At 44.3% G+C, this 20,404-nt stretch overlaps 1 protein-coding gene across 2 annotated transcripts; it reads left to right on the forward strand.

Annotated features, from left to right (window-relative positions):
- The first annotated feature begins 16 nt into the window (after positions 1-16).
- On the forward strand, positions 17-19,788 carry KAT14 (lysine acetyltransferase 14). 2 transcript variants are annotated; one of them, XM_009963048.3, is made up of 10 exons: positions 17-481; positions 2,970-3,088; positions 5,180-5,301; positions 7,843-8,024; positions 8,549-8,968; positions 9,977-10,548; positions 11,085-11,221; positions 11,737-11,912; positions 15,081-15,271; positions 17,942-19,788. In XM_009963048.3, exons 1-10 carry the CDS (start codon positions 208-210, stop codon positions 18,113-18,115), a joined length of 2,367 nt encoding a protein of 788 aa, XP_009961350.2. In that variant the 5' UTR covers positions 17-207; the 3' UTR covers positions 18,116-19,788. The 2 variants fall into 2 exon arrangements, with proteins under 2 accessions (XP_009961350.2, XP_032849932.1); XM_032994041.2 differs by having other exon boundaries at positions 8,552-8,968.
- Positions 19,789-20,404: the final 616 nt, after the last annotated feature.

The following is a 20,404-nucleotide window of genomic DNA, read 5'->3' on the forward strand; positions in this document are numbered from 1 at the left end:
GATTAAAGATGTTTAGAGATCATCGGTACCTAACTACTTGTGAGTGTTTCAGCAAACAGAGGTAATCTGTGGAAGGCTGTCTTTTGTAGAGGTTATAATCCAGTCCCAAAAGCTACAGGGCGGACACAAACATTTCCCCTGTCATCTGCCCTTGGACTGTGAAGGCTTGGCTGGCACGTTCAGTGTGGGGAGGAGCAGCTCCTTGTTATGCAAACACCGTCTAGGATGGCGAATAACGTTCATATGAGCGGGCTGCTGAGCCGCCATGATGACGAAGCCACCAGGACCTCCACGTCAGAGGGCCTGGAGGAGGGTGAGGTGGAAGGGGAGACCCTCCTGATTGTTGAGTCCGAGGACCAGGCTTCGGTGGATTTATCCCATGACCAGAGCGGGGACTCTCTGAACAGCGATGAAGGCGATGCGTCCTGGATGGAGGAGATGTCCTATTACTGCGAGAAGTGCCAGAAGTGGATTCCAGCAAGTAAGCCTGTCACTTGTGCCGCGTCTCTCTTCCGTCGCTGTGGGGGTTTGTTTGCAGGGCCGTTACGCTGTCCCGATTTACGGGGCAGCCCCCGCTCGGCTGAATCCCGTCCCGTGTGGTAGGAGAGGGGCTGTCCTGGCCTCGCACGGAGCCCCGCAGCCTGATGCCGGCGGTCTGCATTAGGCCCTTCGACCCAAGGACTGTACGGGTGTCCGGAGCTTTTCCCTGTAGAGAAATGAGTCTGTCCTCTTCAGTAGAGGACAAGGGTGTGACCTCAGAAACATGCACACCCTCCTGCATCTTGCTGCTGGCGTGCCGAGGGGACTTTGGCCAAGCAGCTTGGCCTCTCTGCTCACTCAGATAAAGATAATGACCCTCGCTGTAGAGCTCTGTGGAGAAAAAGGGCTTTGGGGTGGTGTTACTTTTTTTTATTGTATTTTATTTTACTTTATTTTATTTTTCTGGTCAGTTTGTCACATCTGTGGAGCAAATGGCTAAATCTCAACCTTAACGCTTTCCTGATAATGTGAATTTAAGTTAACTTTCACAGAAGCATGTCCAGCCTGTAGCTGCTGGCTTTGGGAGGCGTTTGGAGCAAGCTGCAGAACTTGATTCCTCTGCTACTTCGGCTTGACATAAGATACGTGCTGTTAATGATGTAACAGGCTAGACTTTACTTTCTAAATTCTGGATTATTGGATGTATTATTAGATCCAAAAGCTAGATACTGCTAACCATGTGTTGTTTTCTTGTTTGATTGGTTGGGTTTTTAAAATTTTTGGTGTTCTGTTTTTTTTGTTTGGTTGTTTTGTTTTGTTTTTTTTTTTTTTTTTTTGTGACTAGAAATAGATACCTCAGAGCTGCCCTTTTTGCCATTTTAGAATTTGCTTAAAGTTACAGTGTAGAAATATCCTCTCAAGGTGTCATAGTGTTTTGATGTTAATGTAATGGAACCAGCGTTGTACTATTAAGGTAGTATGCAGTTAAAGGGAAGTATTATCTTGAAACATATTAATAAAAAAAAAACGGAGCAGAGTTAAAGGTAGCATGAGATATCTCATCTCAGAGCACTTGATTTAACACTCAAATTCTTTTATTTTGCAAAGATGTTCCTGTCTCTGGTTGCTGTGGAACAAATCCAGAGAGCAGAAAAAGCCAATCACAGAGCAACAGTAACTAGATACAAATGTGCAAAGTAAACGAGCTGGGAAAGGGAAATAGTGTTCTCTTTGCTAATTGTTCAGTTATACGGATATCAGTTGTCACTTGTGAAAATCACCAGCATGCTCAGACAAATGATTGTTTTTTACATTGAATTGCCATGTAGAAATTCTGCTCATCCACTAAGTGTGAGGTTTTTTTCCCCCATCAGACATAGGTGAAACTTTAATAATTAGATTCGGCAATAGGCTATGGAAGCAGAGCATCCATGTATTACAAGTGCTTGATCTGGTGGTGTTATACGGTAAAAGAGATGTCATACATTTAGAGAAAGACCCTTCATGTGTGAATTTTCAGAAATGCTGTTGTCTTAACTGTTTCCCTGTCCTGTGATTTTATTTTTAAATTTTTCATATTTGTGTAAATTAACCCCTGGCAAGCTTAGAAGTCCCAATTCATATGATGTGGTCTGTTCTTTTTTTCTCTGCTGCAGAAACATTGAATTAGAGCCTGTAACTCTGGGTGCATGGGGTTTTACAGTTGGCTCTACCCCACCAGATCGCTTCTGTTCAGACAAACTTTTATGCAGGATTAGCTTTACACAGCAAAGCATATGCTGAAGTGCTTTGCTGATCTAGGATCTCTTGTATCAAGTGCAGTGAAGAATTGTTTTCTAGTAATATGGTGCTGTTCTTTTGCCTCTCAGTCTCAAGTGAAGATCTTCTCCTGATAGGAAAAATAAATACCTTAAAGCTTCACACTGTGTCTGCTGCAGTGCATCCTGGAGGCTGCTGTAAACAAACAGGGACTGGCAACGTTATTAACAGTTTGTGGACAGGGAAAGCGAGAGCTGTAAAGACTTGTAGCAGTGAGTAGAAAGATGACCTGGAGGAGAATGCTTGTATATTCTGATAGCCTTTGCAGTAGCATACCTTTTTAACAGGTCAGCTTCTTTTTTTTAGGTAGAGTGGGAAAACAGTTATTTATTGAAGTGTATAGGTTATCCTACAGCAAGAAGGAATGAGAAATGCAAGGGAAACAAGGAAATCCTTGGGTTTGTACCTGCATTCACATGTTAAGTAGAACACCCCCTTTTTTTTTTTTTATGCTCGTGCTTTTCAGCTGGTCACTGCTGGCTGCTGCAACTGTGAAATAAATCTGCGCCTTCCGTGGCAGCAAGTTCTGATGCTTCCTGGGAACCGTCTGGGTCTCTGGTAAAAAGGCAAAAAGTAATCTTCTGCCTGATGTTGTAGGAAATCCAAATCTCCTTTGCAGCACTTTTTCCTATAAAAGGACCAAGAAATTGATTTTTGCCTGTTCATTTTAGGTCAACTGAGAGAACAGCTCAGCTACCTCAAAGGAGATAATTTTTTCAGATTTACTTGCTCTGATTGCTCAGAAGATGGGAAGGAACAATTTGAACGGCTGAGATTAACATGGCAACAAGTAGGTAAAGCGTTCGTGCCAGCAGAACAACCACAAGACTTTCTAAAATTGTTTGTTGTGTATGTGCTACCTAGAAAAGGAGGATCAGGTATAGGTAACAGAGACATATGCATGAACTTCAGAAATTAATTAGCTAAGGATTGCCTGCATATTAGAACTTGGGCATTTGGCAGGTAAACTGAAAGATAATCATACAAACCGCATTCCTTTTATTTATTTATTTATTTATTTTTTTCCCTTCCCCTTGTGTTACTCATGAATTCATGGCTCCAGGCAGGTTTAGAAAAGCAAAATGAATGCAATTTTGCTGCTAGGCATGAACAGTTTTTGTGTATATGAGCACATGTAAATCTAGTGAGGTGGCAACATACAAATAGAAAGCTTGCCAGCTCCCTGAACGCAAAGCTCCTGGCTGCTTACTCAGTAGCAACAGTGCTTGCTGGAATTTGCTATTTCAGTCACTTGCACATCTGAGCAATCAACATAATTTGCATTATACAGCAACCACCGTATGGGTAGACTGATGCACATCATCTTGCTCTAAGCAGGGCGCTGTAGGGACAGGCAGGCAGTGCTGGCTGCCTCTGTATAAAATGAATTTGATCAGGCAGTAGCTCTTGCTCAGTATTAAGTGCTTCCACATGCTGAGCATCGGGCAGTGTGTACAAGACCTCTAGTCTCATCCTTTGGGACAGTAGTGGTGTGTTGTCTCGTAACAGATCATTCAAAACATCAGTTGTAACTCCTGCAGTGCTTTCACATGGTGCCCAGCGCAGGGCAAAAGGTTGGTGTAGCAGCCTGTGGCTAGCAGACTGGCAGGGTTTCAGCAGGTTACAGGTATGGAGAGCAAAGGCTGCTAGCATTACATCCGGGTCTCTTTAGAGTGGCAAGGAGAAGAGACAGACAAAATCAAAACAGGTGAGGAAGAAGGTTGGCTAGTGAAGAGATTATCTCCCTAGGCTTTCAGCAGCCAGAGCTGCTGCTGCTTCTGGGTGAGTTCAGGGAAGTGGACAAATCAATTTATCTGAAGTAGGAAAAATGTGGTTGGTGATTTCTGGATTTTTTTTCGGAGTATGTGGCCTCAACAGATCCTTATCATTAGTCAGCTGAAAAGAGAATTGGTTTTGAAGTCTTGAGACACTGTCTCACTTGACTTAAAAAACACAAAATCCTAGATAAATAGTTATCAAACTAAGATGGGTTGTGAGGCACAAATGGGGTACAGATGACATTAAAGCTGTCTGTATTTCCTCATTTTGAGGAAATGCATTCCAGAAAGCTATGGCCCACTGCAAGGAGACCCATCTCTTTACGAAAAATACGTTCCAAACTTCTCTGACGGTGAAGAGTAAGTCCCAATGGGAAGTAGTATCCAACTGAGGCTGTGGGATTGTTGAAAGATGGTCCCAGCCCAGCTGATTTTAGCTGTATAAATTGGGTAAATGTAATTTACAGTTGGTCACATAGGATTTACTTACAAAGATGTGTGATATTTTTCAAACCTGCCCTTTAGTTTAGATATGTAATAGGTCAGACTGAATTTGGTTGTGAAGCACATGAATGAGCCCTCAATGGATTGTGTTTAATGAAGATCACCTGGAGACAAATCTAATTCTTGCATACCCAGAACAATTAGTAGATACATAATTTTACAGAGTTTACAGTCTGTTCAGTTTGAAATGTAACAGCAATGATCATTCTAGATACTGTTACATTTCTGATGGATTATATAGGGGGATTACTTGTGACCATACCTCTACACTATATTCAGACCCCAGTTGTGATATAATTCATTTATACAGCCACTGCAAAAGCTTGTAATCTCAGCATAAACCTGTGTAACTAGGCAGCTTGTTATTCCCCTGGAATGGAGAAATCTCAGGGAGAATTTGCGTCTAACAATAGAAAGATGAGAACGGCCATCATGAAAGCAGGAAGAAGATGGATTGCAGAGGTTGCCTATGAGATGTTGCAAACCCAAGATATTTATGAGGGAGCAAAGATTTGTGTGTGTGTGTGCGGTGGCTGTGGGGGGCATAAAAGCAGTTGAAGCAGAAGGGATTCACTTGCATCCAACACTTTCTGTTCCAGGTTGTCATGCTGGCGATGTACAATTTGTCTCTGGAAGGAACGGGCCGTCAGGGGTACTTCAGATGGAAAGAAGATATTTGTGCTTTTATTGAGAAACACTGGACTTTCTTATTAGGGAACAGGTAAAGACACGATGCTTCCCTGAAGGTTTGGTTGGTGAGCCAAAGGAATTAAAACCTGTTATACAGATGGACAAGAATCCTGACTAAGTTGGTGATATCTCTGTTGAGCCTCAGTAGTGAGAAAATCAGAGGATTTAACATTGAGAACCTGAATGTAGGCATGAGGGGTACTCTTGAGAAAGAATAAAGATTTCTTAGTGGGGAAGAAGAACCCCAAGAATGTCACACAAAAGCAGTGTAAATGCATAAATTTTGGATTATTTCTTATATTCCTTTAAGTAGTGTATGAACCTGCAAAGCCTTTGAGTCTTTCTGAATAGTCACAATGGATGGGCTAGTCCTGATGTCATTAAGCTTTAAAGAAAAAAAAGAGATTCAGTAAAGTATCATGTTACTCAGCTATAAAGCTTGCAAGCTTGCATGGACCAAGTTCTCCAAAAAGGAAAATTGGACCTAATCTTTTAGATTGTTTTGAATCTTAAGAAAGTAGCTTTTACACAGCAGGTGTTACAAACCACTGAAATGTTTGTTAGTGTGTGTAAAGGAAGAAGCTGTCAGAGTAAGAACTCTTCTCATAAAGGACAGGTTTCGTGGCACGATGAGTTGTGTGCTGTATAGGCAAACAACACATTTTTTCTGAGCTGTCAAACCCAAATCTCACTGTTAATGCATGTGCTATGGAGGCAGGAAAGGAACTGAGCAAGCCTTTGAAATTGTATGTTTGGTTGACTTCACAGCTTCTTTTCTTCCCCAGGGATTTCTCTGTTGTAAAATCTGGTCTTTCTCCCTAAGCAGATTTACTCTTTGGCTTTGCTTTCATTGCTTGTCTGTTCCTCCTTGCTCTGTTCTCAGAAATGTTAGTATTTGTCCCCTCTGGAAATCACGGGGACCCTAACAGGAAGGCAACTGATGAGCCATCACCTCCAGGGTTTGCTGCTGCCTTTTGAGACCTGCCCTGGGAACTGGGCACTCCTTGCTCTGATTAAAATTCAGATGAAGTGATTACTGGCCTCAGACATAGTCTCCCCACTTGCCTGGACAAGCCACTGATGGAGCAGGGACAGCTGAACCATATGTGTAGTGGTTCAAGGTGTGCAATGCTTGACTTCCTTGGCATATTAAAGTACAACTTACCCAGACTTACTGTAACACTGCAGACTGTTCTGGGGCACCTGAGTTTAATCACCCACATTTGAGGGTCAGTATGCCAAGGTGTGTAATTGCAACACTTGGACAGCAGCAAATACCTGCTCGGCCAAGCCTAGCCCGAGTATTGAAGTTTTTGCCAGCGGAGGTGTGCAAAGGCAAGAAGGAATCCTGACATCCTGTGCAAGTACAGGTTTAGACTCTACATCATGAACCTGATTCTTCAGTATCCAAGGGATTACCTTGGTTATTGGCTACAGGGGCAATTTTTAAATGTTTCTTCTTACTTCTTCCCTAAACGACATCTTGGTTAGCCCTGTGACCTCTTCTTAGAGGAACAAAAAGTGCTCAGATTCCCAGTAGAGTACATGGCCCTGCAGAGGGGAAGGCTTAAATGCAGTTCCCTGCCTCCAAGGGGCCAAAATGTGCTTCAAAAGTAGTTCAGTGTGTTCAGCAGACAGATATGTTGAATACTAGGGATCTTCTTGCCCAAGCTGTAGGAGAGGTTTTATGACAGAAAATCCTAAGCTGGGATAGGGATCCAAGTATATATCGCATGCCTGTGTCTGTGGAACAAGCATATGGACTCTGCTACCTTGCTGCTTCCTGCAGCTCTGTTGTCCTTGGTGATTTATTTCTCAGACTCCTAACTCTGCTTCTCTGCAGTGCCTGACAAAGCTGCAGCCATGGAGGGCAGAGTGGTCAGATCCCAACTCCCTCTGTGAATTCAGCTTTAGGGACCCTGGTCTACAGCTCTGGGAGCGTGCTTTGCTAAACGAAATCTCGAAGTAGTCAAGGCAGGCTTTTAAATTAAGTTCATCTTTCCTTCTGCATGAAGTGATGCTTTTATCACTATCTTTTCCTTGCCTCTTCCATCCTGGACACCCACAGTCCTGTTTGCCATCTTCAGAAATGGAATATGGCCCTGCCATGTCAGGTCAACACAGCTATCACTGGGATCCTGTTCCCATTCTCGTATCGTGAAATTGTTAACGAAGGTAGCAATGTCAGCACCGGGAAGCTGGGAGTTCCAGTGGCAGGGTAGAGCTCTCACCTGTAGTCTTGGCATATGGTGGCTCATTGACAAAAGAAAAATTGCGTCTCACCGTGCTGCATTTGCATGGCATTTACAGAGCGTATGTACACAGCACTGTGCGTCAGAGCCCACTAGTACATCGTAGCTTGCCCTTCAGACCGGTTCTCTCTTTGAGAAGAAATGAATTAATCTTTAGCCTCTTTGAGGATGGGGGGGGGGTGTGTGTGTCATCTCCCTGCATTGGTGCCAGTGGCAGAAGCACTCTGCCCTTTCCATCTTGGTGGAGGGAGGAGGCTTCAGGATGAAAGCACAGCTGGTAAGTGGGGACCTAACGCTTCTTTTCCCTACTCCCACTGCAGGAAAAAGACCTCAACATGGTGGAGCACAGTTGCTGGCTGTCTCTCTGTGGGGAGCCCCTTGTTTTTCCGTTCAGGGGCACAGGAATTTGGAGAACCGGGGTGGTGGAAACTGGTTCATAATAAACCCCCAACAATGAAACCTGAAGGAGAGAAGCTGTCTGCATCTGCACTGAAGGCAAAAGGTAACTTTTCCCAATGTTCTGTAGGTTCCTAGCTAGGGCCAGAGCTGGAAGACATGAGACAAGTTAACTTCAAACAGTGTGTTTGTGTGTATGGACAGTTCAAGGCATGATTTTTTTTTTTTTTCTTAGTTTAGCTCTGCTGTAATGCTTGATCTTAAATCAAGAGGACTATGTTGCATGTGCTGTAGTATATGAGTCCTGTTCTATTTTATTGCCTTTTTGCATCGTGCTAACTAATTTAAAGGCTTCTGATATTTGTTCAGATTTTTTGTAGCTGAAATCTACAATTTCTCTGCTCCTCTTTACGCTGGGGAGGGTTTTTGTATGTTTTGTCCACACTAGCAAACTCCCTTCTGTGCAGAGGAGCAAAATTGGGGCCTAAATGAGGCTTTAGTGATGTATTGGCTACCTGTCCCAGAGTTAATTTCATGTCTATTTTAAAAATACATTTTATAGTCAATGTGTTTTTCTGACTGTATAATATGGAGCTAGTGTCTGTCAGAATAAGCAAACTGCTTCTTTAGCAGCTTCAAAGCCACCTCTGGATCCCATTATTACTGTGGAAGGACTCAGGAAGCGGGTAAGCCGCAATCCAGTCGAATCGGCCATGGAGCTGAAGGAGAAGAGATCTCGCACTCAGGAAGCCAAGGATATTCGGAGAGCCCAGAAGGAGGCAGCTGGCTTCCTGGACCGGAGTACTTCCTCCACTCCTGTTAAATTCACCAGTCGGGGCCGTCGTCCTGATATTGTCCTTGAGAAGGGAGAGGTGATTGACTTCTCCTCCTTGAGCTCTTCAGATCGCACTCCTCTGACAAGTCCTTCTCCCTCCCCATCTCTGGACTTCTCTGCTCCTGGCACTCCAGCCTCACATTCAGCTACTCCCAGCCTTCTCTCAGAAGCAGATCTCATCCCAGATGTAATGCCACCACAGGCTCTGTTTCATGGTAAGAGATGCTGTGTTTTTTCTTTAATAATAAGCCATACATAGTTGTCAAGGAAGATTTTAAAAAAAAAAAAAAAAAAAAAAAAGAAACTTCCAAACTTCCAATGAGCTGCAGGATCTGTTCAAGATAAGATGGAGAGTAGCTGGTAAAATTCTGTTCATCTTAGTTGTATGTAAATCTTGATTAGTTTTCCATAGTTGTATTGCCAGCTCCTAAGGCCAGAAGGAACCACCATTATCATCTTCTGAGGGATCCTGAATAAACAGTGAGTAGAAGAGTTTACCTAGCAACTGCTATACCACTCAGCATAAGCATTTCACTGCAACACAGATTACACTGTTAGATAACAACTCTAATTTTGTCTCATCTGATTCTTAAATGGGAGAAATTTAATTCTCATGGTAACGTTCCAGTAGTTCTAGAAGTTCAAGCATCCCCAATTAACAAATGTTACATTTCAGTCAGGTTGCAAAGCAGTGATGCAAGCCGAATGCTTTTAGTTCCTTAAGGAGTCAGTCCTCAATCTAATTGGGGAAGCGGAGAATAAAGCACTTCTCATTGGAAGGAAGGATAATCAGGTTCTGTAAAGGGATAAATCCTGTGCTTTCCTGTGACTCCTAACTGTTCCCTCAGCTTCAACAGAACTTCTGCAGGGTTTGCTAGCTGAAGATATAGCTCACCAGCTTGACCATTTTGATCCCCAGTCTTCAGGAATTTTCAGCAATGTTAACACTTGTCAAAGAGCATGAATTTGCAGCTCATGAGTGCCATGTTTTTGGACACCAAACTGCAAGACGCCTTAGGAGCAGGATTGATTCTGTGTCCCGAAATTGGATTCCTTACTGTGTCTCCTGTCCAAAATCAGGAGGTCCACAAGTACATAGAAAATGAAGTGGGTTGGGTAAACCTGCATTATTTTTCCTTAGCAGAAAAGTCCTGTGACGACCTTCTGAAATGGGGCTTTGATGCTTATGTTTCTTTCTTGGATTATTTTGATCTGTTGAATAGATGATGAGGAGATGGAAGGAGATGGAGTCATAGACCCAGGAATAGAGTATGTGCCCCCTCCCAGCGGGACAGCCGGTGCTGGCACTGTGATAGCAAGTAGAAAAAAAGTGAAGACAGCTGAGCAGATCAAGCAAGAGGTGGAGAGTGAAGAAGAAAAAACAGAAAGGATGGAAGGTGACAGTGAAGATCCCGAAGAGTCAAATGCATCGCTGCAGGTGAGGGGGCGAGACAAGAGGAAGCCACAGCTGGAGAAGGATGCTAAACCCAGAGCTCCCAAGCATACCTCTGTCAGCATCTATGAGGAAAAGCTGCTGCTGAAGAGACTGGAAGCCTGTCCCAACGCCATGAGCATGACCCCAGAGGCCAGGAGACTGAGGCGCAAGCTGATTGTCAGGCAGGCCAAGCGGGAAAGAGGACTGCCGCTCTTCGACTTAGATCAAGTTGTGAACGCTGCGCTGCTCTTGGTTGATGGGATTTACGGAGGCAAAGAAGGAGGTGTTTCCAGGTCCCCAGTAGGGCAAGCAACATACAGAACTACTAGCCAGGACTTCAGGATCTTGGACAGATACCAGGTGAGTGTTTCCAAATCTACGTGAGCTCTTGGCACTGGTTATTTTAGAGCTTATGCCGCAGACAGCGGTGTCACCTTGAGGTTATCTGAGTCCCAAAGTGAGAAGGATTATGTGGACAAGACTCATTTTGACTTGAGGCTCTGTCCCCGCCAGTGCTTTCACAAGCCCCTTCCTTCTTGGGACATGCTTGTACAGCACAGCTGCCTACCAGTGTCAGCACCACAAATGTCTACGTATTTCTTCTCCAGCCCTGCCCAAACACAGATGGTAGAGGCCAAATAGGCAGTTGCTCTTTCACGCGACGTAGGAGAGAGATCACTTGCAGCACTTTTCTGAGTGATGTGTGCGGCTCATGGGTCTGGGCGCTAAATCTGAGAGTGCACAGCAGAGTCCTCTGAGGTGGGACTGTCACCCTGTGGGTCCAGTCCATCCTGTCAGATTGAAAGGCCCTTATTCTCCCTCTGCTGACGTGATTCCCCTGTGTTAAGTCATTGACTAATCTTCCTGAAATATTCTGCATTTTTTGGTACGTATAGACAATGCTGCCTTCCATGAAGGGATATCGACATCAGACAACGAAGTTTCTGTATCGACTGGTAGGCTCAGAAGACCTGCTGACAGACCACAGTATTGTCAGTCCTTACACATCCCGTGTCCTGAAACCTTACATCAGGTACAGATGGTCAGAGGTTGAATTTGCTCTTGGCTTGTGAACTGACAGCCCACGGAGAGGACACCTTTCTTGGGCAGTGCTCCTCACTCATCCTTGAAGTACAACCCAGTATACTATGGTAACCCTGAGAGGATAGTGTTTTATTAAGCTGAGTAGTTAAACTGGCTCTGCATTGGGAAGGGGAATCTCCAAGAGAGGGCAGGGCAGACAGGGAATCACTGTAGTCATTCAGTGCAGGTTGCGCCTGCTCTTGGGTCACAGCTGTGATTTCCTTGCTCCTGCTGTAAGGAGAGGTTGGCTTGGTGTGCTGTGGATCTGGGAAGTGTCCTAGCCTCTGACACACAGGTGTTTTTGCTGAGCTGGGTGCTGGTTTTCCCACATGAACGGAAGACGATTCTGCTCTTTTGTTCCAAGTTGAACATGTCAGAAAATATTTAATGGGCAGTACCCGTTCAGCTGCAGTGGCAGTTATTGTTGCTCACTCGCCTTTTGTGTTTGCTTCATGTTACTGGTAGGCGCGATTATGAGACAAAGCCCCCAAAACTCAGGCTGCTGGCAGAAATCCGAGCGTATCCACACAGGAATGATCTCAACTGGAAGGCGGAGCCAGAAGCACCCGTTGATTACTGCTACGTTCGCCCTAATCACATCCCCACTATAAACTCCATGTGCCATGAATTCTTCTGGCCTGGTAAGATTCCTTCAGCACTTGGTTTTCTAAGAAGGAAGTGGTTTTGTTCAGAAAAAAATATTCTTGGGCTAAATTTTTCTTCAGTTGGTGTCTGGCTGGGTTCTTAGAAAACCATTATCTGATGTCATAGGAATGCAGTTCAGATGGAGACATGTGTTTGGTGTCTTTGTCTTTTGAGATCATTTAGAACTGGGCAATTAGGCCCTAATTAGCACAGCACTTAAAGAAATAGGTTGTTTTGGGTAACACCATTGATGCCAATAGGAGTAGTCGGGTTACTAAAATTAAGCATCCAGTGAAAAATTTTGCAGAACTAGGGGCTGAAGGAAACAGAGATCTACTGCTCATTAGCTTCGTGAGAAAGTTCCTTCCTAGCAGCTGTAAGCTGGGTACGATGGAGTAAAATTTGAGAATTGCACTTAAAACTGCAAGCTTCACTGTGATGCCCTTTATTTCATCAAGCCTCAGTATTTGCAAGGCATGGGAAAGCTTGGGCATCGATTTTTATGTGTCATTCCTCAAACTGTAGGCTCTTTGGAGACAGTGGCTGCCCTTTATGGGGGAAGTTATGAGCCTGTAGTCTTTAGTTCTGAAATAATAACAGTGGTGTTCATCTACTGCGTGGACCAGCTTCTGATCAGCAAACAATGCAGCAGAGTAATTTAGAAAAGCCCAGTACAAACAGTACACACCTTTATTCCAAGTAACTGTTTGCTTTATGTTTTGATTTGCAGATAGTGATTCAACAGGGTTTGTCGTTCAGCGTGCTCATAAGCTGCAGTCAGGATCGGAGCTCTTTGTGCTACTTGTTGTCCAAATTGTACAATCTGGGGGGGAGATAACATGGCATACCTTCCCTTTCACAAGTTGTTTTGGAGCTCGTGAGAGACACTTGCAATCCCAACGGAGGCTGAACCCCTTTGTCATAGTCTCTCCTCTTCTGATCATGCGTTTGAAGATCTGGCCAAGTTGGGTCGCAGCTTCATTAAGTTCTTCAGGACTCACCCTGTTCTATTTAACATAAGGAGCGTGGGTGTGTTCCACCCGACTGTGAACTGTTCATCATTAAATCAGAAAGCTGACACTCCCATCTGTCTCCAAACTGGAATCAAAATCTCTTTCATAGTGTAAATTTTCTGAGGCTGGGATTGTATGATTTATTGCACTTTGGTCCTGTTTTAGGAGGGGAGGTAAGCAAGGAGGTGATACTTGAGGAGATAAAGCACAGTCTCTTTGTGGACATGAAGTGTTGAGCTTCACAATGGGTTGGTACAACTGAGGAGGGGGTGGGATATGCAGCTGGGAGGGCATCATTAAGCTAGCAGTGTTGTTCAGAGAAATAGCTGTAATTCTGCCTGAGTTCAGACATACGAAGCTTGCGTGCTTGGGGGATGCTAGCATCAGCAATGATATCGTGGGTGTGCTCAGTTGCCTTCTAATAGTGATGCTCTCATTGACTGAATTCTGAAGTTTTAGGCACTTCACCAAGTAGGGTGAGCCCAGGCCTTAGTTCTTCCACCTCTCCTAATCCTCCCTGTCAGAGCTCTTCTTTCTCACAAGGCAGAAACAAGTTTGCAGTTACCGCAAATGAGCTGATGTGAAGCAAGATTCCCCCGTGTTGTCTCTCACGGTATCTTGTGTCTTCATGCCCTACTGGGAAACATCTTCCGAGCAGATGAGCGGTAAACCATACTGAGCTAAGCATCTTCCTACAGGAATCACTGCGTGCCGAGGGGACGGCACCATTTCATAGACGCCAGTGTGCTCAGGGCAATGTAGCGTTCCTGTGCAGACATGCTGTAAGGCACTTCACAGTCAACTGCAGCCCTGAGATAATTAACGCGGCTCCCTATTGCCAATCGATTCCTCCCACGTCTTACTCCACCCAGCTTACTCTCGAGCAAGAAAATAATTCACCCGCTTGTTTGTGCCTGGTGCCTTATGAAGTCTTGCATTTCATCAAGAGTGATAAACATTACTGGAAAACTTACTATGCTATTCTGTTATCCCACGTTCCAAATATATCTGTGATTGCCAATTTGAGGCTGAAACTAACCCCTGTGGCACAGCTCTGCTATGTCTTGCACCTCATTTAGGGCCTGTCCACACAAATTACCGAGCAGTCTTCTGTGCCTTGAACTGCCCTGCTTGGTCCCAACATGCTCGTAGGCTGCAGCAGCAGCAGCAGCAGCAGCGTGATGAGCAAGGTAACAAACCACTCGGAAGTCAGCAGCCTCAGGTGTTTCTGTCCAGCCTCTGACTCACAGAAGCACCACTGCCTGAGAGGTGGTTTCACGCCCCAGATTAGGGAATTTGCATGCTAAAAGCAAACGTTTTGATAGCGTTGAAAGCTGTGGTCAGGTTCATAGTGCAGCTCCACAAGCAGCTGAGTATGCATAAGAGGAAGGAGCTCAAGGCCAGGTGGAGAAAAGAGATAGGAACCTTAGGCAGGTGATGCTACCAAAGCTGGAGTTTCATGTCTAGAGAGAGTTTGCAGGAAGAACAAGATGGTTCACCCAGTGTATTGGGCTGATACACTAAACTGCCCCCTTTTGCTTGTCTGCAGGCAGGTTCTCGGCATTTGCCAACTGGAATAGGAGTGCTGTATGCCAGTTTGGTGCTGGCCCGGCCCAGCCCAGGTCAAATGAAGGAGCAAACCCTTATCCATTAGTGTTACTGCAGCCATTGGGAGTCGTGGGCAAGGGGCGCAAACTTACTAGGACCCAATCCAGCAACCATTTGCACATGGAAGTATCTTTATCCACATGCATATTTAAAACCGGGTCCTTAGCAGAGTCTGCTAATACAGCTCAGAGTACAAACCAAGGAAAGATTAGTTGGGTGCTGAGATCATGTGATTTTTAATTTTTTTTTTTCTTTAACCAGCTGGTCTTAATGAATATGCTTTTTGAGTTTTAGTTTCATCGTCATTTGGGAGGAAATCAGCTTTATTAATATCTCTGTGCAAGAATCCCCATTAGTAAGCAGGTCTTGTTTTGTCTGTGTGTTTTGTTGAAGCATCTCGATGTCAGAGCTTTGAAATAAAGGTAAAAGGAAGCGATCAAGTCGGTGTTTCTGAAAGGCCTTAAACCCCTAAATTTCTGGGCAAGCGTGACACTTTTCTGTTGGTTTTCAATGCTTTCAACTGCTGTTTCCCTCTTTCTGTAGGAATTGATTTGTCAGAATGCCTGCAGTATCCAGACTTCAGCGTTGTTGTCCTTTACAAGAAGGTTATAATTGCCTTTGGCTTTATGGTGCCAGACGTGAAATACAATGAAGCTTACATCTCTTTTCTGTTAGTTCACCCTGAGTGGAGAAGAGCTGGGATAGCAACCTTCATGATTTACCATCTTATCCAGGTAATGAAAAAAATCTGTCTCTGCCAAAGAACTAGCTCTCCCTTCTTGTGAGCACACATGCAAATATTAGAACATAAGTAGTGCTGTGTTCCTCCTTTCAGTCTCTTTCCCATTGCTCTTTCTTTGTGTCACAGATTATCTGCAGCCTGTGTGAACATTCATGGGGGGAAATCACTTCAAAAGCAGAAACTAAAGTGTATTTAGAAGAATAACCACACTGGTCAGGTCCTCAGAATTAGTGAGATGCTGTAGACTTAAGACTATCTTGGGATTAACTTTGTGTTCTTTGGTGGTCAATAGTTCATGTAACAGTAATACTGTAAATTTGGGGTTTAAAGGAGAAAATGAGATTATAGTGGGGAGGTTCTGTAGGAAGCTATTGCAGCTTTTCTTGGCTACACCTGGAGGTTTATTCTGACCAGGGCCGTTGCATTAAATCACTGATCTTAATCATTCTCTTTCACTTCTAATATACTGGTTGAAATCTGGCTGAACTGAAGATAAAGTGTTTGCAACCTCATTCAAATTTGTTCAGACTAGCTTGTACTGGGCTTTGTTCCACATGGACACTTGGGAAGATTAATCTGAGCGAACTAAACAGGTAGTATTAAAGTAGCTAAACTTCATTAAATCTCTGAATGAATACTGTTATTCAGGTGGCCATAATTCCATTCACTTTCTTGAATTAAATTGTAGGAAAGATAGCTTAATTTGGTGGAAGGAAGTAGTCAGATGGCATTTTCAGAGCACAGCTGTGCCTCTTTAGGGCCCACAGTTTTACCACTCCCTGAACTCTGGGCACAGCTGCAGATGTGAAACATTCCTTGGCTTGCTAGTGCAGCTCATCTTCACTGAAACAAAAACTTGCCATTGAAACTGGTTTTTTTCCTCATGCTCATTTGGCTGAAGAGAGGTAGGGAGTGCTGGCAGAGCCTTGGGAGCAGTGATCTTTACCTGGGAAAAGCGGTTTCCACTCAGGGTAGCTCTTCTGGGCCACCTGAGGGTAACTCTTCTGCCTACACAGCTCTCTGCAGTGTCCACCTCTCCCTGCTCTGCATGTTGATACAGGCCACTAACCCATCTACTTTAAATTCACCCCGTACGTTCCCTGAGCGTCCCTGTGTTTAAAGTGTTTAAGTAAATTGCCCTCAACTGTAGTCTGTTGACATGGGATGTCAACGCCTAGTGAGAACAGGCGTGAGCAGTGAGCCAAGGTTTGCAGGGATCCAGCAGCGGGACTCGTGTCTCCAGCAGAGTTGGGATGTGTTGGCAAGCCAGCTGTAGAAAATCATCACAGCTTTTTGTAGGATGTATCACAGCCAATTAACCTAATTCTGCTTGCAGGTAGACTAGCATAGAATTATCATGTTGAGGAAAGCCAGGCAGGTTTGTGTCTGATTAGGCTTGCTAGCAATGAGAGATCACCGTTCTGTGTTCAGTTCACATTACATTTATTTTTCCATTGCTGACTATTTATCGGTAGTAGAAAGCATCTAGTCATGTATGAGAAGAAATGGTGGTTGTGACCTCCTGTTCCTCAATCACCAGATCGTACGTGCTGCTTCACAGCCTCCTTGGGCTGGCACCGGGATCTGCTCTCTGGCTACAGCCACTTTCATACACTGTTTGGATTAAGAATAATTCTCTGCCTCTTGGATCAGTGTTCTGAGTTTGGGGATGAATTCTTGGGAACAATATAATCTAACAGAAAATGTGTTGATGCAAATGGTGCCTTGATGATGGGTTTGTTGTCAGAAGTTAGCCTCTAATGCATCCGGCTCAGAGAACCAAACTGCATGTTCTTAATGATCTAATTTCAACTCCCTTTCCCAAAAATGGCTCCCAACTATATATTTTTTTTTTTTCTTTTTTTCCCTCCCTTAAATCCCTGCAAGAGTTTTCCCTTTGAACGATTTACCTTGGAAATTTCCTAAAGGGTGTTACTGTTCATTAGTTACAATACATTCAGTATACATAGAATGCTATTAAAACACTAGATGAAAGCAGGAAAAAATTATTCTATCACCATCTTTATCAGAGAACTGATGGTTAAAATAATCTGAGATCTTTAAGGTAACTTCAGCTATGCCATTTGCTGTCTGAACTGAATTCCCTGCCTTCTCCGGAGGAGGCGAGCGCTGTGCCCTGAAGGATGGGAGAGGAGCTGGGTGGGATAGGCAGGAATTCCAGCGTGACAGCCCAGAGGTGCTCTGCGGCTGGTAGCGAGGTCCCAGAGAGCTCAGCTCTGTTTGCTGACGGGGAGGAGTGCGGCGCCTGATCCCTTGGCAGGTTTTGTCTTTTCTTCAGGCCATTGTTAATAAGTATTTGAGATCGGTGCTGTACACCAAGATTATTTTTAATTAACAATTACTTAGCAATTGACAATGGAAAGATGACAAATTATAATCCAAAACCTGCTTTCATTGTCAGAGAGTCCATCTTTCCCAGAAACAGAGGCTCAGAGGAACAGCAGCGTTCCTTTCGCCTTGCAGCTGTTGCTATGTGTGGTAACTTCTGTGTCAAGGCCTACGATTTTCTCACATTTCCTCTGTAACTTGAATACCTAAACTGATGAATCCCTTCACCTCCGCATTCCCCCAGAGGCTGTCTCATTCTCTTGCTGTGATTTTTTTTTTCCTCTTTTTTTTTTTTCCCCCCCTCCCTTGGCAGACCTGCATGGGCAAAGACGTAACCCTTCACGTCTCTGCAAGCAACCCTGCTATGCTGCTCTACCAAAAATTTGGATTTAAGACGGAAGAATACATTTTGGATTTTTATGACAAATACTACCCCCTGGATAGCAAGGAGTGCAAGCACGCATTCTTTCTCAGGCTGCGGCGCTGACCCGCTGGAGTTGTCTGGGGTTCTGCAAAAAGCCCAAGCGAAGAACTACCACGGCTTTCAGCAGAGGACACTGGCTGCCACGTGAGAGTTGGAGTGCACCGATGCCTTTATCCCTAGGACTTCAGATATCAACAGTGGTATGTTGTGTGCTGAAAGTGCAATCCGAGGGGATTGATTCCTACGCTTCAAGGGGAGAGGCCTGGAAATGCTGACTGGGACATGCTGAAACCACTGGAAGACTGAAATTCTTTATGGGGAGTTTTCCTGCCACTGTTACTTTGGAGACCCTTCCTGACAAACAAAAAACAAACAAAAAAGTACTTGTCACTTCCGAGGGGCCCCATGGATTTCAAATTTTGAAACATTCAAAAAAAGTCACAGGTTTTCTGTTTTTGTTTATGGGAAATGAACATCTATAACTTAAATCATTCACAGTATTTCTGTGATTTGTGTGCTTTGCTAGGAGCCATGTCTTGAATCCGCGAAGGGAAGTAAGATATTGGTGCATCTAGCTGGATGTCAACATTAGGAGAGCTCTACACATGACAGAATAGCAATACTGGAACCATGTTTTAAGAATAATGAAGAGTGTGTGAACTCATATGATCCCGAATGCAAGGCTCAGAGGAGATGACTTTCTTCCGCTCCTTCCCTGCTGCCTTCCTTTCCCCGCGTTGACCCTGTGCTCGATGTGAAGTTCTTGTAGTGCGCAGTGTTTCGTGTTCAACAACAAGATGTCAGGTGGGTTTGTAGCTAGGCGAGGTAGGACACAGCGGCTGCCAAATCAGCTCTTTGAAATCTTACAACTCATCTGCCAGTTGTTTATGCTGCAGATCAGCCCTTTGGGCACACCTCTAACCACAGAGCCAGCCTCACAGGCTCCAGCATCCAACTCCTCCTGCTACAGACACTCTGGCTAGAATAAACCTGGAACAAAAATCAGTGGTGATGTTTGAAATGCAGGTTCTGGTTTATAGAAGCAATCTGTTTGGAGCTTGGAGGAGGGAGGGGGTAGAGGTGGGCCAGTTCCAGTTCTTAGAAGCATCTAGGCTGTGATTACGTGGCTCTAAGTGTAATTAGAGAGGAAACAAAGAATAAATCCAAGAATTGAAAAAATACAAACCCCAAACAATTTCTCTGGTAGTGGGAGCTAGTCCTCTTACACAGTTTAGCAACTTTACTCTCTCCGTGACTTTTATTGCAGACGAACAGTAAGTTGGCACTTTGCTCTTGCTGCCTGACTGAAGGTCAGTTCATGCATATTAAATACAAATCGCATCCACTGTGCTGTTCCTTTCACATCAAGGCCCACGGACAGCTACATTGCAATCGTCACTTCTTTGTTCTTAATGCACTGTTTATATCTGTTGGGTATGTGGCTATAGTAGCAGTTGCCTTAATGGAGTCTTCATTTTGGTAACTACGGAGAGAGGGACACAAAGTATGTTTTTGTGAGGCCAGTGTACATCACCACCAAAAAAAAACAGTGTTAGTGGGAGGGAAACAGAACCCATCCAAGTGTTGTGTGCCCTAACATCCATGCGCATTTCTGCCTGCTTTATGACTATGTGAAAATTTTCAGTGTTGCTGATGTTACAAATTAGCTGTACTGGGAAAGAAAAAATTATCTGTCTTCATGAATGGAATTAAAGCCCTTCCCTTGGAAAAGCCTACGTGTAGTCATACTGTTTGTTAAGTTGTCTCTCCATCATCTTATTGAAATCTAGCAAACTCAGGTACGCCCGATAGAGGATGCAAAGCATGCGTGTGGGCAGCAGAGCAAGGCAAGAAACTCCTTATTTCTCTACTGGGCATCCACACAGAAGCCACACACGTGCGGGCTCTTTCCTTGCCAGCCAGAATTAGGAGATAAAAGACAATTTGAAGAACATTTCCAGTTCTGCATCATGTGCTCAAAGGTGACAAGATTTTTGAGGAGCTGCTTGCTCTGTGCTCACGCCTCTGTGGCTTTGTCCCTCAGCAGGGGGATGACAAATGAAGAAGGTGCTAGAACAGCCCTGAGATTCCTGCTTGCTGCAGACCACTTGTTTTATCCAGGCGGTTCATTTAGCCCCAGATATGCAAAGGCAATTAAGTGATTAAGTGCCTTTGCACCTCAGCCATTTCGGATCTATCTGTCATCTGGAAAAATAGGAATACCAACATTTTCCTTCTTCGGGAAAACTGGTAAGAATGAACTCAGGAAAGGTTACTGGGAATGAAGATCAATATTGCTGTTCTGCAGGCTGCAGAAACACAAAATCACTTTGCAGGTCTGCGAGCATTTAT

Source organism: Tyto alba, unplaced genomic scaffold (assembly GCF_018691265.1).
Source record: "Tyto alba isolate M040663 unplaced genomic scaffold, T.alba_DEE_v4.0 Super-Scaffold_16, whole genome shotgun sequence".
Lineage (NCBI taxonomy): Eukaryota > Metazoa > Chordata > Aves > Strigiformes > Tytonidae > Tyto > Tyto alba.